Source organism: Xenopus laevis, chromosome 4L (assembly GCF_017654675.1).
Source record: "Xenopus laevis strain J_2021 chromosome 4L, Xenopus_laevis_v10.1, whole genome shotgun sequence".
NCBI lineage: Eukaryota > Metazoa > Chordata > Amphibia > Anura > Pipidae > Xenopus > Xenopus laevis.
In genome coordinates, this window is record NC_054377.1 from 24255972 (window position 1) to 24278428 (window position 22457).

Genomic DNA, 22457 nt, shown 5'->3' on the forward strand with positions numbered 1-22457 from the left:
ACCACACTGACAATGCATTTTGGTGTCTTTAAAGGGATAGTTCACCTTTAAGTTAACTTTTCGTATTCTTCCAACAAAACAGGATAAGGATTCACTCACAAATTAAGACCAATTGTCACTGCTTCAGTCCAGTGAAGCTATATGACTCAGTCCAAGTAGTTGCCAGAAAAGGTCAAAAGCAGTATAAATTCTGCAAATTCAGGGTGCATTTATTTCCACACTACGTTTCTCTTTTCAAATGTGAAAAAAGCTGTGTAGTGTGGAAATAAATGCACCCTGAATTTGCAGAATTATTACTGCATTTGACCCTTTTCTGACAACTATTTGGACTGAGTTAACTTTTCGTATGTTATAGAATGGCCGATGCGAAGCAACTTTTCAATTACTTTTCATTATTTATTTCTTTTTAGTTTTTTAATTATTTCCCTTTTACTTCAGATTCTTCCCAGCTCTCAAATGGGGGTCACTGACCCCATCTAAACACAAATGCTTTGCAAGGCTACAAACTAAAGCTGGCCATAGACCAAAAGATCCGATTTTGGACCATGTGTGGAGAGTCCCGACATTTTTCGTCCGGCGGAGATCGGTCGTTTGGTCGATCGGACAGGTTAGAAGATTTCTGTCAGCTGCCGATAATATCTCTGCATGTATTGCCGATCGTACGATTTTCAGTGGGAGACTGTCACTAGCTTTGTTGGACATAACTATCGTACGATTGCTGTCAGGGGCAGAACATCGGCTGATCTGTTCTTTAACTACTGTATTTGATCTGCATGGTAAGACTTTGATCTTAATGGTTAGTGGCAGGTCGGGAGATGGGAAAGTCCAATCGTACGTTGATTCGTACAATTGGATCTTTGCGTCTGTGGCCAGCTTTATAGTTATTGCTATTTTCTATTATTTCTATTCAGGCCCTCTCCTATTCATATTCCAGTCTCTTATACAAATCAGTGCAGGGTTGCAAGGGTAATTTGGACCCTATCAATCGTATTGCATAAATTGCAAACTGGACAGCTGCTGAATAAAAAGCTCTCGGTCCCTGTCCCAAACTGTGTGCCCCCCTCCTCTCAAGCTCTAAAATTTCTAAAACCAAGTTCCTATTGGATGTCCTGCACGACCCCCCCCCCCCCCCGGTGGGTATATATAAGACCAGACAGCCCATTCACTCTCCTTGCCATGCCAGACACCCGTCAGGAAACAAAAAATGGAGGAATCAGCACTGGATCAGCTAAAGCAGCACACTGTGGTGGTGGCCGATACTGGAGACTTTAATGGTGAGACTCGGGACTGAACCATTCACTCATTTGAAGAGGGTTACTTGTTTATAGTCCAGCATGCTTTCTAGCCAGACTAGCTAGGGGCACGCAAGGATTTGTAGTAGTATAGCAGCTAGGGTTACCACCTTTTCTGGAAAATAATACCAGCCTTCTTATATATTTATCTTTTTTTCCCTATTAATAACATTGGGATCAACCATCATTTCTACCGGCCAGGCCGGTGAAATACCGGCCAGGTGGCAACCGTAATAGCAGCAGAATACCAAACACTGCAAATCCATGCTGGATTTTCTGTGCTTTGTTCAATGTGTGAGCAAGATTGGGGTGGCAGCAGGGTTGCCAGGTTTTCATTTCAAAACCAGCCAAAGAATATCAACAAAAAAAAAAAAAGTAGCCAAAAGCCACTTTAAAAGTAGCCCAATTCGTAAACTGAAAAGCAGAAGGGGTTAAATATCGCGGCTTGGCTGAGCCTCACCCCGGCCTAGGCCATGATAGGGAGTGAAGAGGAAAAAAGTGCCGGTATCTCATAATTCACTGCTCAGAGAAACACAAATTACAGGGAGGGGACAGCAGTCTCTCTCGTCTCCATCGAACGCTGACCACTACAATTTGCATAAAAAAATGTTTTGACTTTTAAAACTAGCCCAATTTGGTGCTAAACCCGCCAACCCTTCACCTAACTCTCACTAAAGATTCCAACAAGAGACAAGCAAGGCTCTGACGCAGCAGCTATGGATAAGATCGCCTACATCCCCGTCACGCATTTCAAGCCAGGTTCCCATAGGCTGCAGTTTATGTCAGTCAAATCTAGTCCGACCGCTCACCCATCTTGCACTGTAAACACGAGGGGCGTGGTCATAACAGGCTCATATCCGTACTGTTTGCCGATTGGCCCATTGCTGTTCCAGCTCTCTCTCGTGTTCTTCTCTCGGTCCCTGTCGCAAGCTGCGTGCCCACCTCCTCTCAGATTCTAAAGTTCCTAAATCCAAGTTCCTATTGGACGTCCTGCACGCGCCCCCCGGCCGCCCGTGGATATATATAAGACCGGACAGCCCAGTCATTCTCCTTGCCATGCCAAACAACCCTGTCAAGAAGCAGAAAATGGAGGAGTCGGCGCTGGATCAGCTAAAGCAGCACACTGTGGTGGTGGCCGACACTGGAGACTTTAATGGTGAGATTCGAGACTAAACCATTCACTCATTTGAAGAGGGTTACTCTTTGTAGCATTCTTCTTTCTAGCCAGATTAGCGAGGGGGCACGAAGGGATTTGTAGTAGTGCAAATACTAAACACTGCCAAACCATGCTGGATTTTCTGTGCAATGTGTGATTTTCAATGTGTGAGAACGATTGGGATGGCAGTCACCCATACCCGCTGCATGATGGTAGTTGTAGTTTTTTAGCCTCAGAGCTGCAGGTTCCTGGTTCTGGGACAAAGGGCGTTTAGTGGTGTTATTAATACAATGAGGCGAGCAGCCTGAAACCACTCCGGCACTGACAATGCATTTAGGGTTTTTTTGGAAATCAAAGAAACCTGTGGTTTCATTGGCATAATGTTATTGTTTCGCTCTTTTGTGCCAGGCAGTGACTGCTGCCGACTCCTGAGCGGCTTCTCTGAGTTCTGAGGGGTCGGTCACCTTTAAATTACCTTTTAGTTTTTTAATCGGCATTGGCAATCTGGTTGCTAGGGTCCACATTACCTTGGCAACTGTGCAAGGATTTAAATAAGAGACTGGAATAGGAGAGGAACTGAATAGAAAGAGGAGTAATACAAAGTAGCAATAACAATCAATGTGTAGCCTTATAGAGTATTTGTTTTTAGATGGGTCAGTCTGCTAAAAATCATTTAAACCTGAAATAATCACTGTAGCATGGCTTTGCCACACAAGGTACTCTTATTATTACAGAGAAAAAGGAAATCATTTCTTAAAGGCAAAAATGGAACTAGAGGGGGGCGGGGGCCCTGGCGCAGGACGCGCAGCCGGGCCCCCGCCCCCCTCCATAAACCCGGAACTGGCCGCCTTAAACCCAGAACTGGCCGCCGAACATGCGGCGGGCGGACTGCCGGGGGGCCCTGAGGGGGTGTGGGCCCTGGCCCGCTCGCACCCCCTCTCCCATAAATAACAAATAAAAAAACAAACAAATACAAAAAGTATTGTAGAAGTGATACCTATATTGGCTAACAATAAAAAAAAAATACATTACAAGCTTTCGGACACTTCTACAATACTTTTTGTATTTGTTTTTTTTTTTATTTGTTATTTTTGCTACTGGCTAACACGATACCACAGTTTTTGTTTTGTAGAAACTCCATAAACTCGAAATTCGACCCTTGATAAATCTGCCCCTAAATGTTGCAAACTTGTAACCGTTCAGAATCTGCACCTAAATAACTGAGCTGCCAGACTCAAACACCAGAGACCGGAACATTCAACTTTAAACTTAGATCTTGGAGAAAACGACTGAATTGAAAAAGAGTTTGGAAGATGAACATCCCTTTTAAAGTTTAAAATTAGGATCAGGCAGTAATTCAGGGGTTTCGGAATGTTGAATTTCTGGATAAGAAATCCCATACCTGTACTGAGATATATGCATATGACATTACATAGCACATGTGAGATTGATACACGCAAAACAGAACATGACCAAACAGCGCAGATATAATGCAGGGAGTGGCCCAGTATGTATAGTAAATAAAGGTGAAGTTTAGCCTTTAGCACTCATATTTTTGATAAAGCAGCCAGGGAACAGCATCTCTGCATATTGTGTCTGCTGTAAAAGCTTTAATGGCACATCAGAGCCAATTTAGTAAATGTTTTGTTACTGGCACAGGTCATATAACCTGTTTAATGCCAGATTTTGATCCAAGTTTTTAACAAAACAATACTATTTTTAGCAGCCTTAGAGTGTGTTGCTCCAATATGGAAAAGGACTATAGATTAGGACGCCAGGTACCAAGCATTCCAGATAATAGATCCCATACCCGTAGTAGAATAATTTCTAGCAATAACATTAGACTGTACTATGAGAAAAAAAACTTTGATTGATAATACAATGGTTTGCACAGCCCTAACTAGTCATTTGTTGAAAGCCAGCGATGGGCAGTCATTTGTGAGCAATTGATCCATGTTTTGACAGTGGGAATGATATGAATCCTCCAGCCCATGTGATAAGGTGAAAATTCCCTGTGCCGGAGTTTCGTCTGATTCCCAATGTCGGCATTGGGTCAATATCTTGTGTGTGTGAGTGGGGAAATCTAGGCAACCGTAAAGTGCTAGAAATCTCTATTTATGCGAAAGTTCCCAGAGTTGACCGAAACATCATGTTGGCTGTATATGCCCACATAAATATAGGGCTTTTGTGCTGCACAAAAGTCTCGGAGTTGCTGGTCTTTCTACCCTGTGCAAGTGCTGTGATTGGATATTTGTAGGGATGAACCGAATTCGGGCTTTTTCAGCAGAATTCTGCTGAATCCTTTTGTCCGGCCGAACTGAATCCGAAATTGGGGCGGGGAGGGAAATCGCGTGACTTTTTGTCACAAAACAAGGAAGTAAAAGATGTTTTCCCACACCTAATTTGCATATGCAAAATTAGGATTTGGTTCGGTATTCGGCCGAATCTTTCGTGAAGGATAAGGGGGTTTGGCCTGAATCCAAAATAGTGGATTGGGTGCATACCTAGATATTTGGTAGCCCCTATGTGGACTGGCATCATAAGGCTCTGTTTGGCTCTGTTTTATGCAACCATAATATGCCTCCAAGGAAATAAATTAGAGGTGCATTTTAAGACCGGTGTATTCAAAAAGTATATAATTTAATTTATCAAACAATTACTTTCTCGGATTCCTGGATAACCGGTTTCCGGATAGTGGGTCCCATACCTGTACATACTGTGCCTTGGATACGCCTTGTGTCTGACATAAATAGATCTGTAAAATTACAATTAAAATACACCTCTAATTTATTTCCTTGACTTTGTCTTATTCTCAATAGGACCATGGGGATTGAAGGTGTTTTTTTTTAGACAAGCAAAAAAGTTTTTCCTTAATGCCACAATACCCCAAATAATAATATGCCTCCAAGCCAGGAATTTAAAAATAAACATCTGCTTTGAGACAGCTGAGAACAACATCCAAGGGGTCGGTGAGCAACATGTTACTCATGAGCCACTGGTTAGGGATCACTGCTATAGATATATATGTATATAGATACACTGTGTAGGGCTGAGGAACATCAAGTTAGGTCTTGTCACTTCTCCTGAGTTGTGAGGAGCAATAAAAACAGATGTGCACTAACCCATTGTCACTATAATGACTTTATCATCTACTCCAAGCATTTTTTGAGGGGGCAATATTTCAAGTTACCGTTAGTCTTAAAAGTTTTTAAAATATCCAGGATGGGATTATTATCACCCTTATGATTTGGGTTTAGTTGACCTTTCTTTATCTGAGCTGCCCGTCGTACAAGCGCGAAATACAATCTGATCAACAATAAATGAGTAAAAAGCTAAATAACTCAAAAACCACGAATAATAAAAAATGCAAACCATGCAAACCAAATTATCTCAGAGTATCACTCTTTAATAAGTCATTCAAAAAGTTAACTCAAAAGTGAACGACCCCTTTAAGATGTTATTTTATAGAGGAATAAGCCATCGCAATTTCCCAAGTTCCTTTTTTTTTTCTGTAAAATTGCAATTTCTTGTTACATAGCAGAATTGCTCCATGCTGTTTATGTTGTAATTCCTAAATATTTACCAAGGAATAGATAGGGGAACAGATTTCTAAAGTAGTTTTTTTTTTTTTTTAATTTTTTGTCTTCTTGTTGATTTTTGAAATACAGGTATAGGATCCCTTATCTGGAAACACGATATCCAGAAAGCTCCAAATTACGGAATGGCTCCCATAGACTCCATTTTATCCAAATAATCCAAATTTTTCAAAATGATTTCCTTTTTCTCTGTAATAATAAAACAGTAGCTTGTACTTGATCCCAACTAAGATATATTTAATCCTTATTGGAAGCAAAGCCAACCTATTAGGTTTATTTAATGTTTAAATTAAGGCATGAAGACCCAAATTATAGAAAGATCCGTTATCCGGAAAACCCCAGGTCCCGAGCATTTTGGATAACAGGTCCCATACCTGTAATAAAATAGCTTAACATAAAAAGGTAGAGCTATAAGTACAGTGAAAGATCGGAGTAAAAGAAAGCAGGTAGAAAGAGGGAGTGGGGGGGGACAAGTATCTGGTACAAATTATATACAGGTATGGGATCGGTTATCTGGAAATCCATTATGCAGAAAGCTCCGAATTACAGAATGAACGTCTTCCATAGACTCCACTTTATCCAAATAATTACATTTTAAAAAATGATTTCCCTTTTCTCTGTAATAATAAAACCGTACCTTTTGAACTTGATCCCAACTAAGATATAATTAATCCTTTTTGGAAGCAAAACCAGCCTATTGGGTTTATTTAATATTTACATGATTTTCTAGTAGACTTAAGGTGTGAAGATCCAAATCATGGAAATATCCATTATCTGGAAATCCAGCAAGCACTTGCACAGTAACATGCCAGTGGTTTCCAGCAGCTGCTTTATTATGCTCCAAACAGTACATTATCCAGTAAGCAATGAGTCTGTACTGCAGCATTTTTTTAAAGAATATACTAGGGTTTTCCACTGGCAGCAGATTTGCTGAATTGAAGCTAAAAAAGCAAGTCCGTTAATTGTTCAGGAACGACACACTGGGTAATGGTGTTGCTGTATTCCAGAGCTTTCCGTATCTGTATACAGGTATGGGACCTGTTATACAGAATGCTCAGGACCTGGGGTTTTCTGGATAAGGGGTCTTTCTGTAAATTGCATCTACATACTTTACGTTTACTAAAAACATTTAAATAAACCCAATTGGTTTGCTTCCAATAAGGATTAATGATATTTTAGTTTGGATCAAGTACAAGGCACTGTTTTAGTATTACAGAGAAAAAGGAAATACTTTTTAAAAACATTGAATTGATTGATTATATTGGAGCCTATGGGAGACTGCCTTCCTGTCATTCAGAGCTTTGTTAGTTACTCCATACCTGTAGTAACTAACTTCTTTTCAATATAAATAAGGACAAGGTTAATCCAAGATTTGCTTGGCTTATCCTCACATCGTCTAACATTTAAAGGGAAAGTTGAACTTGAAATTAACTTTGATTATGATGTTAGGACACGTACAACAGGGCATTTATAATTAGTTTTAGCTGAGATCAAGTTGTGTAGGATTCAGGTGCCCTTTGTGCGTGTGCCTTCAATTGTTTAGAAGGGGAGGCAGAAGCAGATGTATTTTAAACAAATTGCAGATTATAGCACTGAGCAGATGCTACAGGTACGTTTATTATTCCAAATGCTTTGGACCAGGCTTTTTTTGGATAAGGGATCTCTTTGTAATTTGGATCTCCATTGTCTGCTAAAAATCATTTAAACATTAAATTGACCCAATAGGATTGTTTTGCCGCAGACATGGAGTCATTATATCTTAGTTGGGATCAAGTACAGGTATGGGACCTGTTATCCAGAATTCTCGGGACCTGGGGTTTTCCTGACAATGGATCTTTCTGTAATTTGGATCTTCATACCTTAATTCTACTAGAAAATCATGTAAACAATAAATAAACCTGATAGGCTGGTTTTGCTTCCAATTAGGATTAATTATGTCTTTGTTGGGATCAAGTACAAGTTACTGTTTTGTTATTAGGGAAAAAGGAAATCATTTTTAAAAATTTTAATTATTTAGATAAAATAAGGGTCTATGGTAGACGGCCTTTCTGTAATTCGGAGCTTTCTGGATAACAGATCTCATCCCTGTACAATGTGCTGTTTTATTATTGCAGATAAAAGAGGGTGGGGGGAGTCAAATGATTTGCTTAAAATGGAGTTCATGGGAAATGGCCTTTCCGTGATTCCTGGATAACCGGTTTCCGGATAATGGGTCCCATACTTGTACATGATGTGCTTTGGATACGCCTTGTGTCTGCCAGTACATCTATGTGCAATAGGAGGCTTATATGTGGACACCCATTGACAAAGTTGCGCCCATTTTCCCCTATACTAGAGGTGCAGAGAGCTGTGCTACATTCAGCTGCTAGGTTTCAAGGGCTTTGTCCCCCTTGTTATGTTCCATTTAATGGGAAACGCAAGTGATGCAGCCAAACCAGTTGCACACAGCAACTATCTGTTACACAACATGTGGTTTTGTTTCCTAAACCGCCGGAGTCTTGGCTAAGATTGCAACTGTGATATTTCATTAGCCATTTCTTTGCTCAGACATGGGCTTAATCTGCATATGGGGCCAATGCACAATTCCTACTTACAAGCAGAGCGCTATATGGGTGGGTAGTATCACAAATGTTTGGGGGTCTTAACCCCTTTTAGTGCAACCACAACTGGTCCTGGTGGTGCTCAATATTTATATATAGTGAATAAAGTACCCCCTCTAGTAAATTATAAGGATATTATAAGTTACCGAGGAGTTTCATGACCATATAAAAACACGAGGCTGAAGGTCATGGAACTCTGAGGTAACTTCTAATATCCTCATATTTTGCAACTGGGGGTACTTATTATAATACACAAGTTTCAGTGAGTCATGTGACAGAAATTACATCAGAACTCACCGTTTTGACATCAGAACTCACCGTTTATAAGCATATAATTTACAAGATATTCATGGCTTTTGTGTATTATATAGTGAATAAAGTACCCCCTCTTGTAAAATATAAGGATATTATAAGTTACTGAGGAGTTTCATGACCATATAAAAACACGAAGCCGAAGGCCGAGTGTTTTTATACAGGTCATGGAACTCCGAGGTAACTTCTAATATCCTCATATTTTGCAACTGGGGGTACTTTATTTATTATAATACACAAATTTCAGTGAGTCATGTGATAGAAATGACATCAGAACTCACCGTTTATAACTGATGACATCAGAACTCACCGTTTATAAGGATATAATTTACAAGATATTCATGGCTTTTGTGTATTATAAGGATATATATTATAAGAAAAAAAAGTGTTTTTATACAGGTCATGGAACTCCGAGGTAACTTGTGATATCCTCATATTTTAAAACAGGGGTTACTTTATTTATTATAATACACAAGATTCAATGAGTCATGTGACAGAAATGACATCACTACTCACCGTTTATAACTGATGACATCACTAGTCACTGTTTATAAGGATATAATTTACAAGATATTCATGGCTTTTTTTGTATTATATTGTTATCAACCTCAAACCTTGTGTCTCCTTTTATATTGTAAGCTCTGTCAAGAGTATTGTATACAAGTATGGGGTTATCTGGAAACCCATTATCCAGAAAGCTCAGAATTACAGAAAAGCCATTTCCCATAGACTCCCATTTTTACCCAAATAACTCGAAATTTTAAAAATGATTTATTTTTTCTCCGTAATAATAAAACCGTGCCGTGTACTTGATCCCAACTAAGATATAATTAATCCTTATTGGAAGCAAAACCAGACTATTGGGTTTAATTCATGTTTATAGATTTTCTATAAGGTATACAGATCCAAATTACACAAAGATCCATTATCTGGAAAACCCCTGGTCGTGAGCATTCTGGATACCCGTTCCCATACCTGTATTTGTATGTAATCTGTATGCTCAATGTATATATCCATTTATTGTACAGTGGATTATGTTGGTGCTTTATAAATGCACTTTGATAGTAATAACTGCGCCTGAAGCAGGCCTCACACTAGTGTTCTGGGGCAAATTCCGGCCAGCCGACATGGGTCAGAATCTTGCAGGTATGTACTGTGTAAGATCTGTTTTCAACCTTTGCTACCAGACCTCTAGTCCCTTTTCCACGTAAACTGTCAGGTCCATCTATAAACATAATGAGTCGCCTTGAAAACCAGATTCCTCTGCAAAAATACAATATTTCCCAGGCTCTTATCTGCAATTTTGGTTCCTCGTCTGGTTTGTTTGCTTTTTTTTTTTTTTTTTTTTTTTTTTTAGCTTTTGCCTAATAGCACCCTGTTTGAAAAAGGAACAAAAATAACCTGAATGTTAAGTAATTATGTGCAATGCTCTGTTGAAATGTTTTCTTTCCTCTTCTTAATTGAGGTTTGTTCTTCCTGTTTGTGTCATTATTACTTGGGCTTTTTTTCTGCAAGTCACTGTGAATACAACACTGATTAGTGCTTTTGTCTGGCATTCTGCTTGCGCACAGCTCACACTCCCTATTGCTCTACAGGGCTAACAAGTATAAGTCTGTACAGAGCACATGAAAGCAGTGTTTTGTGCTTATCTAAATCATGTCCTAGTAAACGGTTGTGGGATCCATTATCCGGAAACCCATTATCCAGAAAGCTCCTAATTACGGAAGGCGGGCCGTCTCCCGTAGACTCCATTTTATACAAATAATCCAATTTTTTAAAAATGATTTCCTTTTTCACTGTAATGATAAAACAGTAGCTTGTATTTGATCAAACCTAAGATATAATTAATTCTTATTAGAAGCTAAACCAGCCTATTGGGTTTATTTAATGTTTACTTGATTTTCGTGTAGCCTTAAAAACCCCATACACACAGAACTATATTTAGGTCCAATGCTGCCCGAGGCACCGGATCTAAATATGCCCCCTATGCGGTGGTGTGACGTCAGTGTGTCGTACGCGTGACATCACACACACGGACGTCGTGGAAGTCACATCACACGACGCACCCCTATACCTATATTTTGTGGTTAACTTGCCCTTTAACCGGGGCCCTTAAGTGTCTATATGGTAAATACACATTGACTGGAGGGTGTCAATTTGAGAGGTTACAGATATACCTTTAGTCTGTATCATGCTTCATTTTCCCACAGCAGAACTAAAGCCAGTCCTCCCCTTGCACTAAAGAATTAAAGAACCTTAATAAGCTAAGGAATTTACAAATATATATAAATATATATAATATATAGCAGATGCCTCGTATTAATAGTTCTTTAAATGTTTGTTCTCTAGCCATTGAAGAATACAAACCCCAGGATGCAACCACTAACCCATCGCTGATACTGGCGGCTGCACAAATGCCTGATTACCAGGGCCTAGTCAATGATGCCATTCAGTATGGAAAGAATCTCGGAGGGTAAGTATAAATATTGGCTAAATATCGCATCATTTTATTGTGCGGGCTGGGGTATAATACATATAAAACCAGAGTGTTTTTGATTTAGAGTTGCCATTATTTGCTTTGAAAGTAGATTAGTGCGGTGTTTCACCTTCAGGTTAACTTTTAGTATGTTATAGAATGGCCATTTTTAAGCAACTTTTCATTTGCTCCTCTTAAAGTTTTTGAATTATTTCTTCTGACTCCTTTCAAATGGGGGGGGGTCACTGACCCCATCTAAAATCAAATGCTCTCTAAAGGTAGCCAAAGACGTTGAGATCCGCTTGTTTAGCCATGTCGACAAATGAGCAGATTTCTCCCAGATATGCCCACAGCGAGGTCGGCGATATCGGGCTGATCAGATTGTCGGCCCTAGGGCCCAACGATCGGATCATAATGCATCTGATACGGGCGGTCAGGCGGCCGACTTTCGGACAGATATCGATCGGGGAAGTCTGTCGGGTGACCCCACACATGGGCCACTAAGCTGCTGACTCGGTCTGTCGACGGTCAATGCACTCGCGGCGCTTCGATTTCCGAAGTCGCCTGAAGTTTCCTCATGAGGCAACTTCGGGCGACTTCAGAAATCGAACTGCCGTGAGTGCCATTACGCTGGCGTTTTCTCATTATAGCAGGGGGAAGGCAGTTCTGGGAGATTGTCGCCCCGCAGAAGAGATTTGTTGCCCGAATCTGCCCGTGTGCCCCTGCCCTTAAGGCAACAAATGTATTGTTATCACTACTTCTTATCACTCTATTCAGACCCTCTCCTGTGTATACTCCAGTCTCTCATTCAAAATATTGGCTTCATTAATATTTTAGTATTAGTGCAAGATATTTACTCCTAAAGGGGTAGTTATAGAATGTATTATAGAATGTCCTATCCTTGGCAACATTTGTTTTTGTTTTTTTTAGCTTTTGAATTATTAGCCTTTTTTCTTCTGACTTGCATATTCTATATGGGGTTCATTGATCCCAGCAGCCATAAATCTATTGCTCTGTGAGGCTACAATTTTATTGTTGCTTTCCAATACTTCTCTTCCTATTCAAGTCTGTCCTTATTCATAGTCCAGTCTCTCATTCAGACCACTGCCTGGTTGCCAAACTGCAGAGCCACTCAACAAAAGGTATTTAATTGTTAAAAAAAAAAATACAAAAAATAAAAAAGAACCAATTACAACGACCAAGTTATTTTAAAGGTGAGTTACCCCTACCAGCAGAGCGTTCCATAGTACAAGGCATTTTTTTGTTTTTGGTCTTTAAAATGAAAAAATCAAATTAAGGAATTTTGCTGCTATTTAGCCTGTTTGTTAACCCCCGTAATACCTCAACACAACATGCTTTGCAATCTGTTGAATCCATTTGACCACTTGTTAGTTACCCCAGACCAGCTTTAAAGTACTCTGGCCAATATGGGCAGCTGAGTCTCTCAAGTGGAATATCCAGTTGACCAAGCACAGCTCAATACACATTTCCATGCAATCCAAGCCTTGAACAAGTCCATTGTGGGGGTTGAGTCCAGATACTTTCTATCCTATACTTTCTATTTACCCCGTGATTCCCTGGGAGTTGCACCTGTATTTATCCTGCAGTCCAATGATTTCCTGGCTGCTCTCAGCTGCAGTGCCTTCAGTTTTTGTGGATTGTTATGTTTAATACATATGTAGGGACCCTGAGATTTGGGTGTATTTTACTCCTTAGTATTTGGACACCTAGGTGGTCCTTTAGTATACCCAGGCAGCTATGTCTCCCTTCCTGGGTCCACTGGGATTACTCTAGGCAGGGTTTGCCCACTAGGTGGCACTGCTTAACCGTATAAAGGGGTTTAGCCCCATGTGTTCAAGGTCTTTCCGCACTGTGAGGTATTACAGATCCAGAGCTGCCTGTGTTTAAGATAGATAGTTATCTAGTCATAGTAAGATTTCTGTCATAGTTGCTCTAGGAGCAGGTATGTAGTCAAGGTATGTAGTGAGCAGTTTCCGCTCCAACGAGGAGAAGTAGTGGGGTTAGTACCCCATGGTGAGTACACCACTAGCTCAGGGATTCAGTGAGTGGGATCCGGTTACCATTACTCTGATTGACATCAAAGTGCCGGTGAATGCCTTAAATTCAACTATTTGTGGTCAATAAAGAAGTTATTTTGCTGCAAGAATCATTTCTGTGATTGGATACTTTGCTGCACTTAACTATACCAGGTACCGGGAGTTGCACAATTGAAGCAGTTTAGCCTGGTCACAAACAGCCATAATACACGGCAAAAGCACACTCAAGGGTGGGCTACAGCTATTTCTCCATACCTGCTAATGTAGTTGTGTTCTTGTATTGTTTTCCAGGTCAGAAGAGGAGCAGATCAATAATATCATGGACAAGCTTTTTGTCTTGTTTGGAGTGGAAATCCTTAAGAAAATACCTGGTCGCGTTTCAACAGAGGTGGATGCCCGGTGTGTACCTTGCTGTTCCTCTGTGCTTCTTTTCCAGGATTTTATCCATATTAGAACATTGTAAATCACCACAGATATATACAGAAATGACCCAAAGAGCTTTAAACGAGCAAGCAGATACAAAGTCAGGTCCTCTGTACAAGCTCAGGACATGACAAAGCTGGAAACTTCTTTCCTTGATTTACAACTGACAATTTGTCTGTGACTTTACTGCTCCTCCTTGGCCAGTAGACTGACCTTCTGGTTTCTTGGAAGAACATTATAACACAAAAGGAGGATTGGAAATTGAAGGGACATTGTGACCAGCTCAAAACAGAACAGTAGTTGTGGCACACTAAGGTGGCTCATTTTAACAGGCTGTGGTCAGCATGCCCTTTAAAGTGCACCAACACTTTGAAACTATGGTTCCAAATTTCATGTGGGTAATTAGGTGTCTGATCTATTGGCTAATGTGCACTAAAAAGGCAGATCTTGGTTTTCTGCATTGTAAGCCATAAACTGAACCTTCATTGGCTAATGTTAATTCCTTCGCACCTGCCCTGGGCTGCTGCAGTTTTTAGCAAACAGGAGCACTGGTTCAGGGTCTTGAGTAAGAGTTTATAGTCACTGGGGAATCCTAACATTTGTCCCCCAACCCCTAGTGATTTTACCTTTCCTTCACTAATGTCACACGTGACTGAAACGGGGCCAGCTGAAAAATGCAGGCCAAGAATCAGCCCCTACGTTGTCATCAGTCTTTGTCCTTGCCTGCACTATGAACCATTGCATGGACCAGGGTGCAGGCACATGCAGTTGTTTTCCGAGCTGAAATGTGAGATAGAAATCCACCATGTGTGCTTGCATCTGCATTTAGCAGTAAAGATCTGTGTCTCCAAAGATGCCCCAGTGCCCACATGCTCCGTGCTGCTGTCACTTACTGAGCTTAGGGACCCACTCACAATATACAGTACACATAGAATAGAAATGTCACAATATAAGGCTGATTAGTAATTAATACAGATAATTACTACATGGCAGCACAGAAACCAGTGCAACTAGCATCAGAATTTAATAATCAGCCCTGTAGCATCAGCTTATATTACAGGCCAACCTAATTTTCTGCTTGATAATTTGCAATGACCCCTAAGATTAGCTTCTCACCAGCTGCTCAGAGCCCACTGAGCATGTGAGTGTCATAGACACTTTCCAAGATGGTGACCCCCTGTGACAAGTTTGAAGTCCTGGATCATTGTTGCTATTGAGAAGCTGAAACTTCAGACTGGTGCAATAAATTCAGTATATAAAATATGCCATTTTAAGCCACATTCGTCTATTCATTGGGGTAAAGGTCTCTGGACATTGATTCAGTGTGTACTTCGCTCCAGTCCAGAGATTAACAGGGAGCTAAACATTGCGATTCCAGCAGTTCTCTATATCACTGTGCTGCGGTTTGTGATCCTGACGTCCTTTTGTTTACACAGGCTATCTTTTGATAAGGATGGAATGGTGGAGCGTGCAAAGCGCCTTATAGCTCTCTACAAGGAAGCCGGCATTGACAAAAAAAGGATCCTGATCAAGCTTTCTTCAACATGGGAGGGCATACAAGCTGGCAAGTAAGAGAAACATTTGTAACTGACCTTTGGGATTGTCCATTAACTAATTGCAGGGCAGTAGCAAATATTGGGCACGTGATTTTTTTTTTTTTTTTTGTATATGTCCTGCTCTCTCCAGGCCTGCGTGTCCCCCAGTTCTGCCTACATTTATAAGGAAAAGTGAGGGGAGGCAACTAGGTGTGCCCCCTCCCATCCCTTAACTTACAAATGCCACAATGGAACACTGTACTTACTACCTGGCAACAGTTCACAGTTGTGTCTTAGTTTAGGTCTAAATGTTTTCGTTCCTCATATTTCCACTGAGAAATGCAGTTTAATCTTTAAAAGTATAAAGCACTCAACAATGACCACGATTAAGTAACCTGTTTCCATGGCGCCACCTGCAGGATTCTGGAGGAAGAATATGGAATCCACTGCAACATGACCCTGCTCTTCTCCTTTGCCCAAGCAGTGGCATGTGCCGAGGCTGGCGTCACACTCATCTCTCCATTCGTGGGAAGGATCTTGGACTGGCATGTAGCAAACTCTGACAAGAAGAGCTATGAGCCTTCAGAAGACCCAGGTATTTAATCAGGAACAAAAGTCTTAAAATTGTATTACAAGTTTGCATTAATCTTGATCACCCAAGCTCATAAATGGGCACAGTCTACCCACAGAGTCTGCCAGGGTACGACAGGCAGCTGCCATGTTTGGCTTTTGTCACACCCTTTTAGACCTCTAGTGCAGTGGTCTCTGAACTGGAGCATATTTGTTGAAAGCCAGAACCCAAGGACAGCTTTCAATCCGTATGATCCTGGCATAGCAGTTTACTTTTCATTTAATTAGACAGTTGTGGATATTGTGACATTACTAGAATAATTTTAGAAGTAAGCAGCTGATGCCCTTGCTGAAACTCAGCATTTATATTGCATCTCTTCATAAATAAATCCTTTTCCTTTTATAAAAAAAATACCCATATTTTCTTTGCCATGACCTGATTATGATGATTTTTAAGAATAAATAAACCTTTTTTCTCTCTAAAATTACTCTAAGCAGTCCCTAGCCTAGCATAACATACCTTTCTCTGTGCATTCAGTTTTATTCCATTTCTCCTGTAGCCAATCTCAACTGCAGCTCTTTTAGTTACTTTTTATCTAGTGTGAAGCTTTGTCCCCTTGCTCTTTCTGAGCTCTCCTTCTCTCTTGACTGTGATTGCATCAGAGGTCCCTACTGCTCATTCCTCATTGATTTCCTTTGGAGCAGAGGCAATGAGCATGCCCAGTAGACATCTCTCACCCTAAGTGCTTTACAGTTGGAAAGTGCAGAAAGGAAAGGGGGCAGAGCTCAGGCCCGGACAGGCAATCCTTGGGCCTCTGACCAATGCCAGAAGTGCTGCTATCAGGTACCATAGAAACTCCCTATTTAGTGGGCTGCTCGGACCTGTTTGGGCCTCTTTGTACTTAGAATGCCAGGGCCTATTTTGACTCCCAGTCCAAACCTGGCAGAGCTTTACAGTAGACAAGACTCTAACTAAATGAACTGCAGTAGAACTGGCTGTAATAGAGCAATGGAATAAAATAGCAGGCAGAAAGGTACTTTATTCTGAGGGCTGCCTAGAGCAGTTTCTAGGATGAGAGTCAACCTTGCAATTTATCTGTTTTTAGGTGTGAAAAGTGTTGCCAAAATCTACAACTACTACAAAAAATTTGGCTACAAAACCATTGTGATGGGGGCCTCCTTCAGGAACACTGGTGAAATCAAAGCTCTGACTGGATGTGATTATCTCACCATCTCGCCTAAACTGCTGAGTGAGTTGGCCAAAGACAACAGCAAGCTCACCCCAGCGCTTACAGTTAAAGAGGGTAAGTCTGAATCCATTGTTTCTTCTCTGCAGTCACAGGATTTCTGTGCAACGAGGTCAGGTTCTGTGAGCTGTCATCTATTTAAAAAGAAACTTGCTACAAAAACATGGATATTGTGGAGAAGATTGAGATGCACAATAAAGCCTAACAGAGTTAACAATATCTGTAGCAGAATTAAAATCTGAATATCCCATTCAGTATAGGCTTCTACTTTAACAGAACATCCCAAGCTATTGTATATGGTTTAGTCTATTATAGTTACCATTACAGGTATGGGATCCGTTATCCGGAAACGAGTTATCCAGAAAGCTCAGAATTACAGAATGGCCTTCTCCCATAGACTCAATTTTATCCAAATAATTAAATTTAAAAAAAATTTTTCTTTCTCTCTGTAATAATAAAACAGTAGCTTGTACTTGATCCAAACTAAGTTATAATTAATCCTTATTGGAAGCAAAACCATCTTATTGGGTTTATTTAATGTTTACATGATTTTCTAGTAGACATAAGCTATGAAGATCAAATTACAGAAAGATCCGTTATTTGGAAAACCCCAGGTCCCGAGCATTTTGGATAATAAGTCCCATACCTGTATTTCCTTTTGTTTTGCATGTATGGGCTTATTTCTCAAAACTTTAATTTGTAAGGTTTTAGAGCTTTTTTTTCTACTTCGAATAAACTCGCAATTTGAAAAAACTGCAATGTTTGCTTATGTATTAAAAATCCAAATACTGTATTAAAAAAACTGGAATACCTCAAATGTATGAGTTTACAAATTCAACATCTCAAATTTAAAGATGGCTTGAATTTTACCTAGGACAACTTCCATTGACTTCTATAGGAACACGCAGCTTTTAGATGCCGAAGTTTTACATTCGATATTTCGTACTTTTTTGTGCTTAGTACATACCAAACATTTGTTTTTGAAAATATAACTGGAAATTGTGAGATTTTGTGCAAACTAATTTGAATCGTGGCAAAAAGTTTGAATTCGAACTTTGATAAATCACCCCATTTAGTTACGTAACAGTGATTGTATGTTTTGTAGCCCAAGCAAGCAACCTGGAGAAAGTGCACTTGGAGGAGAGAGAATTCCGGTGGCTGCACAACGAAGACCAAATGGCAGTGGAGAAACTGTCTGACGGGATCAGGAAATTTGCCATTGATGCTATAAAGCTGGAGAAGATGTTAAAGGTCAGTAACGAACTGTGTATTCCTATTCTTGCTATTTATCCTATTCTCCTAAAGTTACTACCAAGGCTACTTACACATCTGCCTGGAATGTGCTCTCCTGGCCCATTTCATCTTTACATAGGTTGCAGCTACGCCCAAGTCTGAGGGGGTTATTTATTAAAGTCCGAATGGTAAAAACTCCAAAAATTCAATTTTTTCTATTTTTTATTTTTTTTACTAGAAAACAAGAATTTTTTGTGGGGAAAAAAAACTTTATTTTTCGAGATTTACTATACCCCGATGCTGCAAAGCCCAAATCTTAATATCTGCTATCTCAGACCTGTCAAGGTATAAGTCAATGGAAGAGGAGGCATTCAAATTGAAGTTATGGGGGTCTTCAGGGTTTTCCTGAGAAAATCCGACTCTTCAGTGAAAAAAGCCCAATTCAGGAAAAAGCCATTAAAATTTGAGCAATTCGGGTTTTACTCGATTTTAATTAATAAATTAAAATCCAGCATGGGAGTTTGGTCGTGGTTCCTTTTTTTTCTTTTTAATAAAATGAGAAATTTCGATTTTTAGTAAATAACTCCCTGAATGTACAATACAGTAGCTTCCTTCTCGCCACCTTTAATAGAAAGTGTTTGTGCCATAGACTCTGCTTGACTCCTTAGATCAGTAGCCAAATAAATTCAACATGTATACCGACTTGTGAATGCTTTAAAGAGAACATAAAAAGCCAGCCTTTTCACTTTGCTGTACATACGTTGCTTTATGGTGGTTGCTGAGAACAGCCCTATGCCGATGAGGTTTTCTGCTAACAGGAGCACCGGCCCGGGATATCTGGTGTAAATGTATATATTTAAAATATACTGTGGAAATCCAGTTGTAACGATCTTGTTTTCAGATGAGTACACTCTGTTGCACAGGATAACCCTGTGGTCTCCGGTGTTCACGACACCCTTTTGGGGCCCGGGGCTTTCTGCTGCGGAAAACCAACAAGGAAGTGCAGATCTTTAGCAAATAGTCCGTAAACTAGGTACCGGCAAGGATTTAGAATAGACGTAGTGAAACAGGCGAAGAATCAAAGACAGGCGGCAGGAATCGTCAACGAGAGTTAGGCAGACAAAACAACGATTAATCAGATAGAAAATACGTTTTAGCAGGAACAGTAAACTGAAGCCTAGCTTGGGCATTCACAAAATGGGAGGACTGGAGCTTACCCCTCCTTCTAGGTCCTCTCCAGTGGAGTTCACGGCAGCCATCTTCTCCCGAGAGCTCTTCTTTCTGTAGTCATCTGCATTTAGTGGTGCATACGCATTTGCCGGTTCGGATCTATTGCGCATGTGCCGAAAGTCACGACGTTTCCGAAAAAGAATTCGGAAACTTCGTGACTTTCGGGCGCATGCACAGTTGGAGGCATTTGCCGGTATGGAGCTACTGCGCATGCGCCCGAAAGTCAAAGTTTCCGATTTCTTTTTCGGAAACTTAGTGACTTTCGGCGCATGTGCAGTAGATCAGAACCAAAAAATGGCTCCTACTGCGCATGCGCCACCAAATGCCGATGACTACAGGAAAAAGAGCGCTCGGGAGAAGATGGCTGCCGTGAACTCCGCTGGACAAGAAAAGGAAGAAAAATCATGACTGAGAACTTCTGCCGAAACACTTTGGGCTGAAGCACTGGCCCGGGTATTGGGTAAGACATTGCAATAACTGGGGAGTGCCTGACATTTGGCATCCCCCCCACTGATTGAGACTTTAGTTCTTCTTTAAGACACACACTTATGTTTTGATCCATAATTGTCCATTTGGAGGCCTGCTTGATAAAGTCTGCCCACCAATGTATTTTATGGTCTCCACCCTAGCCAAGGCCTCTATAGGCATTCAAAAGAGTCCCAAAGATGTGGCATATCAAACTCATTTAGGTATTCTTGTTCTAAAGGGAAGATCTGGAAACCATTTCCTTCATATGATTTAATATTTTTGTCTTCTCTCTACAGGAGCGCCTCTGCAGTGCAGAAAATGGGAAATAAGGTGATTCCACTCGTTTTGTACCCAATACTGATGTCTAGATCATTCCTCACCTTCACCAACCAGTGCTTCACTGGAGCCCTTCATTTCTTCTCGCTGGCTTTAACGTTTTTATCTACAATATGAAAATATCCAGTCGAAACCCTGCTACTGTACTTTTTTTCTTTTTGTACATGTTCTACTGATGCACTGATTAAAGCCAGCTCTTGCTAAAAACAATTCATCTCCTCTTTTTTGTAAAACTGCTCAGTAGTTGATGCTGTTAGGTTAGGGCCCCAGGTGAATACGTTTAGATTTGCCAGAAGACAACCTCCATAGGATTACTGCTTATGTTGTTCGAAGGGAACTTTTGGAGCCTCTCTTAGAAGGCAAGAGGTAGCTGGAAAACTTGCATGGAGGAACTGGCGTAGTTGGATTAATAAGAGGACTGCACAGCAGCAGGTTATATAGCTATAGTTTGCATTCAATACAACAGTGAGAATAATTAATTTGAATAAACTGCCATAAGAGATTCATCTGTACATCTCTGTTTAGAAAGGGTGTACACTTCAGCTTAGCAATTGGGCTCTCCGTAATATGCAAAAGTAAGGGACAGTTTTGAGTGCCGCAAGTACTGGCGGTTCCCATTCAAGTCAATAGCAGGTGGCAGTAACCCTAAATGATTAAGCATTCCCTTCTTAGAGGGATCAACGATATTTAAACCGAATAAAAATTAAAATATTGGATTTTTATTTTTTAAATTGTATTGCGGAGCTTCTTGCATGCTAATTGACTTTAAGGAGAACCAAACCTCATAATTTGTATCCCCCATACCCTAAATAGGCCCCCTGGCCTACCTGGTACCCTGGGCAAATTGCCCTAATTTTCTACTTACCCTTCTTTGCAGGTCCTGTCCAGCGAAGTTCACAGCAGCCATCTTCTCTCCTTCGGTCTTCTTCCTGTAGTGAACGGCATTTTTGGCGCTTGCGCAGTTGGAGTAATCTTCCTGTGCCGAGCTACTGCACATGCACATCAGATGATAAGTCCAACTGCGCATGCGGCGAAAAAGCCGTTCACTACAGGAAGAAGACCGAAGGAGAGAAGATGTCTGTGAACTCCGCTGGACAGGACCTGCAAGGAGGGGTAAGTAGAAAGTTAGGGTACCAGGTAGGCCGGGAGGGAGGAGGCCTATCAAGGCAAGGGGGATGCTAATTACGGGGTTTGGTTCTCCTTTAAAGGGATACTGTCATGGGAAAACATGTTTTCAGATAATTTGCTACTCCAGCAGACTTCTGCACTGAAATCCAATTCTCAAAAGAGCAAACAGTTGTTTTTTTATATTCAATTTTGAAATCTGACACAGGGCTAGACATATTGTCCGTTTTCCAGCTGCCCTCAGTCATGTCCCTTTAAAGGGGAAGTAAAGTCTAAAATATAACAAAACTAGAAATGCTGTATTTTGTATACTGAACAAACTTGAACTTATTGCACCACAAGCCTTATAAAACAAATGATTAGTGATGGGCGAATTTGCGCCAGCGTCCGTTTTTTTCCGATGCCGGCGAATTTTTCCAGTGGATTTTCACGGGCGTTTTGCGAATTTATTCGCTGGCGGCGAATCACGCAAATTCGCCACAAATTTGCGCCTGGCGAATAAATTCGCCCCATCACTACAAATGATTTATGTGTTAAAAATTGGCAACAGGGGGTCACCATTTTGTAACTTTGTTAGACATCTTTGCAAGACCAAGACTTTGCACATGCTTAGTGAGGTTTGAGCTGCTTAGGGATCGTCATAAATTATCAAAACGGCACAAGTCAAATAATATCTGTCAGAAACTGATACAGCAAGACTGATTAAAAATCAGAATATGCAGACTGCACTGGGTCCTGTGTTGTCATGTAATCTAATGTGGATTTTTTTGTATTGTTTAATACAAACTTTCTCCAACTCTG

At 40.6% G+C, this 22457-nt stretch overlaps 1 protein-coding gene across 2 annotated transcripts; it reads left to right on the forward strand.

Annotated features, from left to right (window-relative positions):
* The first annotated feature begins 1136 nt into the window (after window positions 1–1136).
* taldo1.L (transaldolase 1 L homeolog) lies at window positions 1137–20741 on the forward strand. Of its 2 annotated transcripts, none has more exons than XM_018256857.2 (8): window positions 1137–1274; window positions 11306–11429; window positions 13781–13888; window positions 15349–15480; window positions 15867–16042; window positions 17124–17321; window positions 18370–18515; window positions 20492–20741. In XM_018256857.2, exons 1-8 carry the CDS (start codon window positions 1205–1207, stop codon window positions 20522–20524), a joined length of 987 nt encoding a protein of 328 aa, XP_018112346.1. In that variant the 5' UTR covers window positions 1137–1204; the 3' UTR covers window positions 20525–20741.
* Window positions 20742–22457: the final 1716 nt, after the last annotated feature.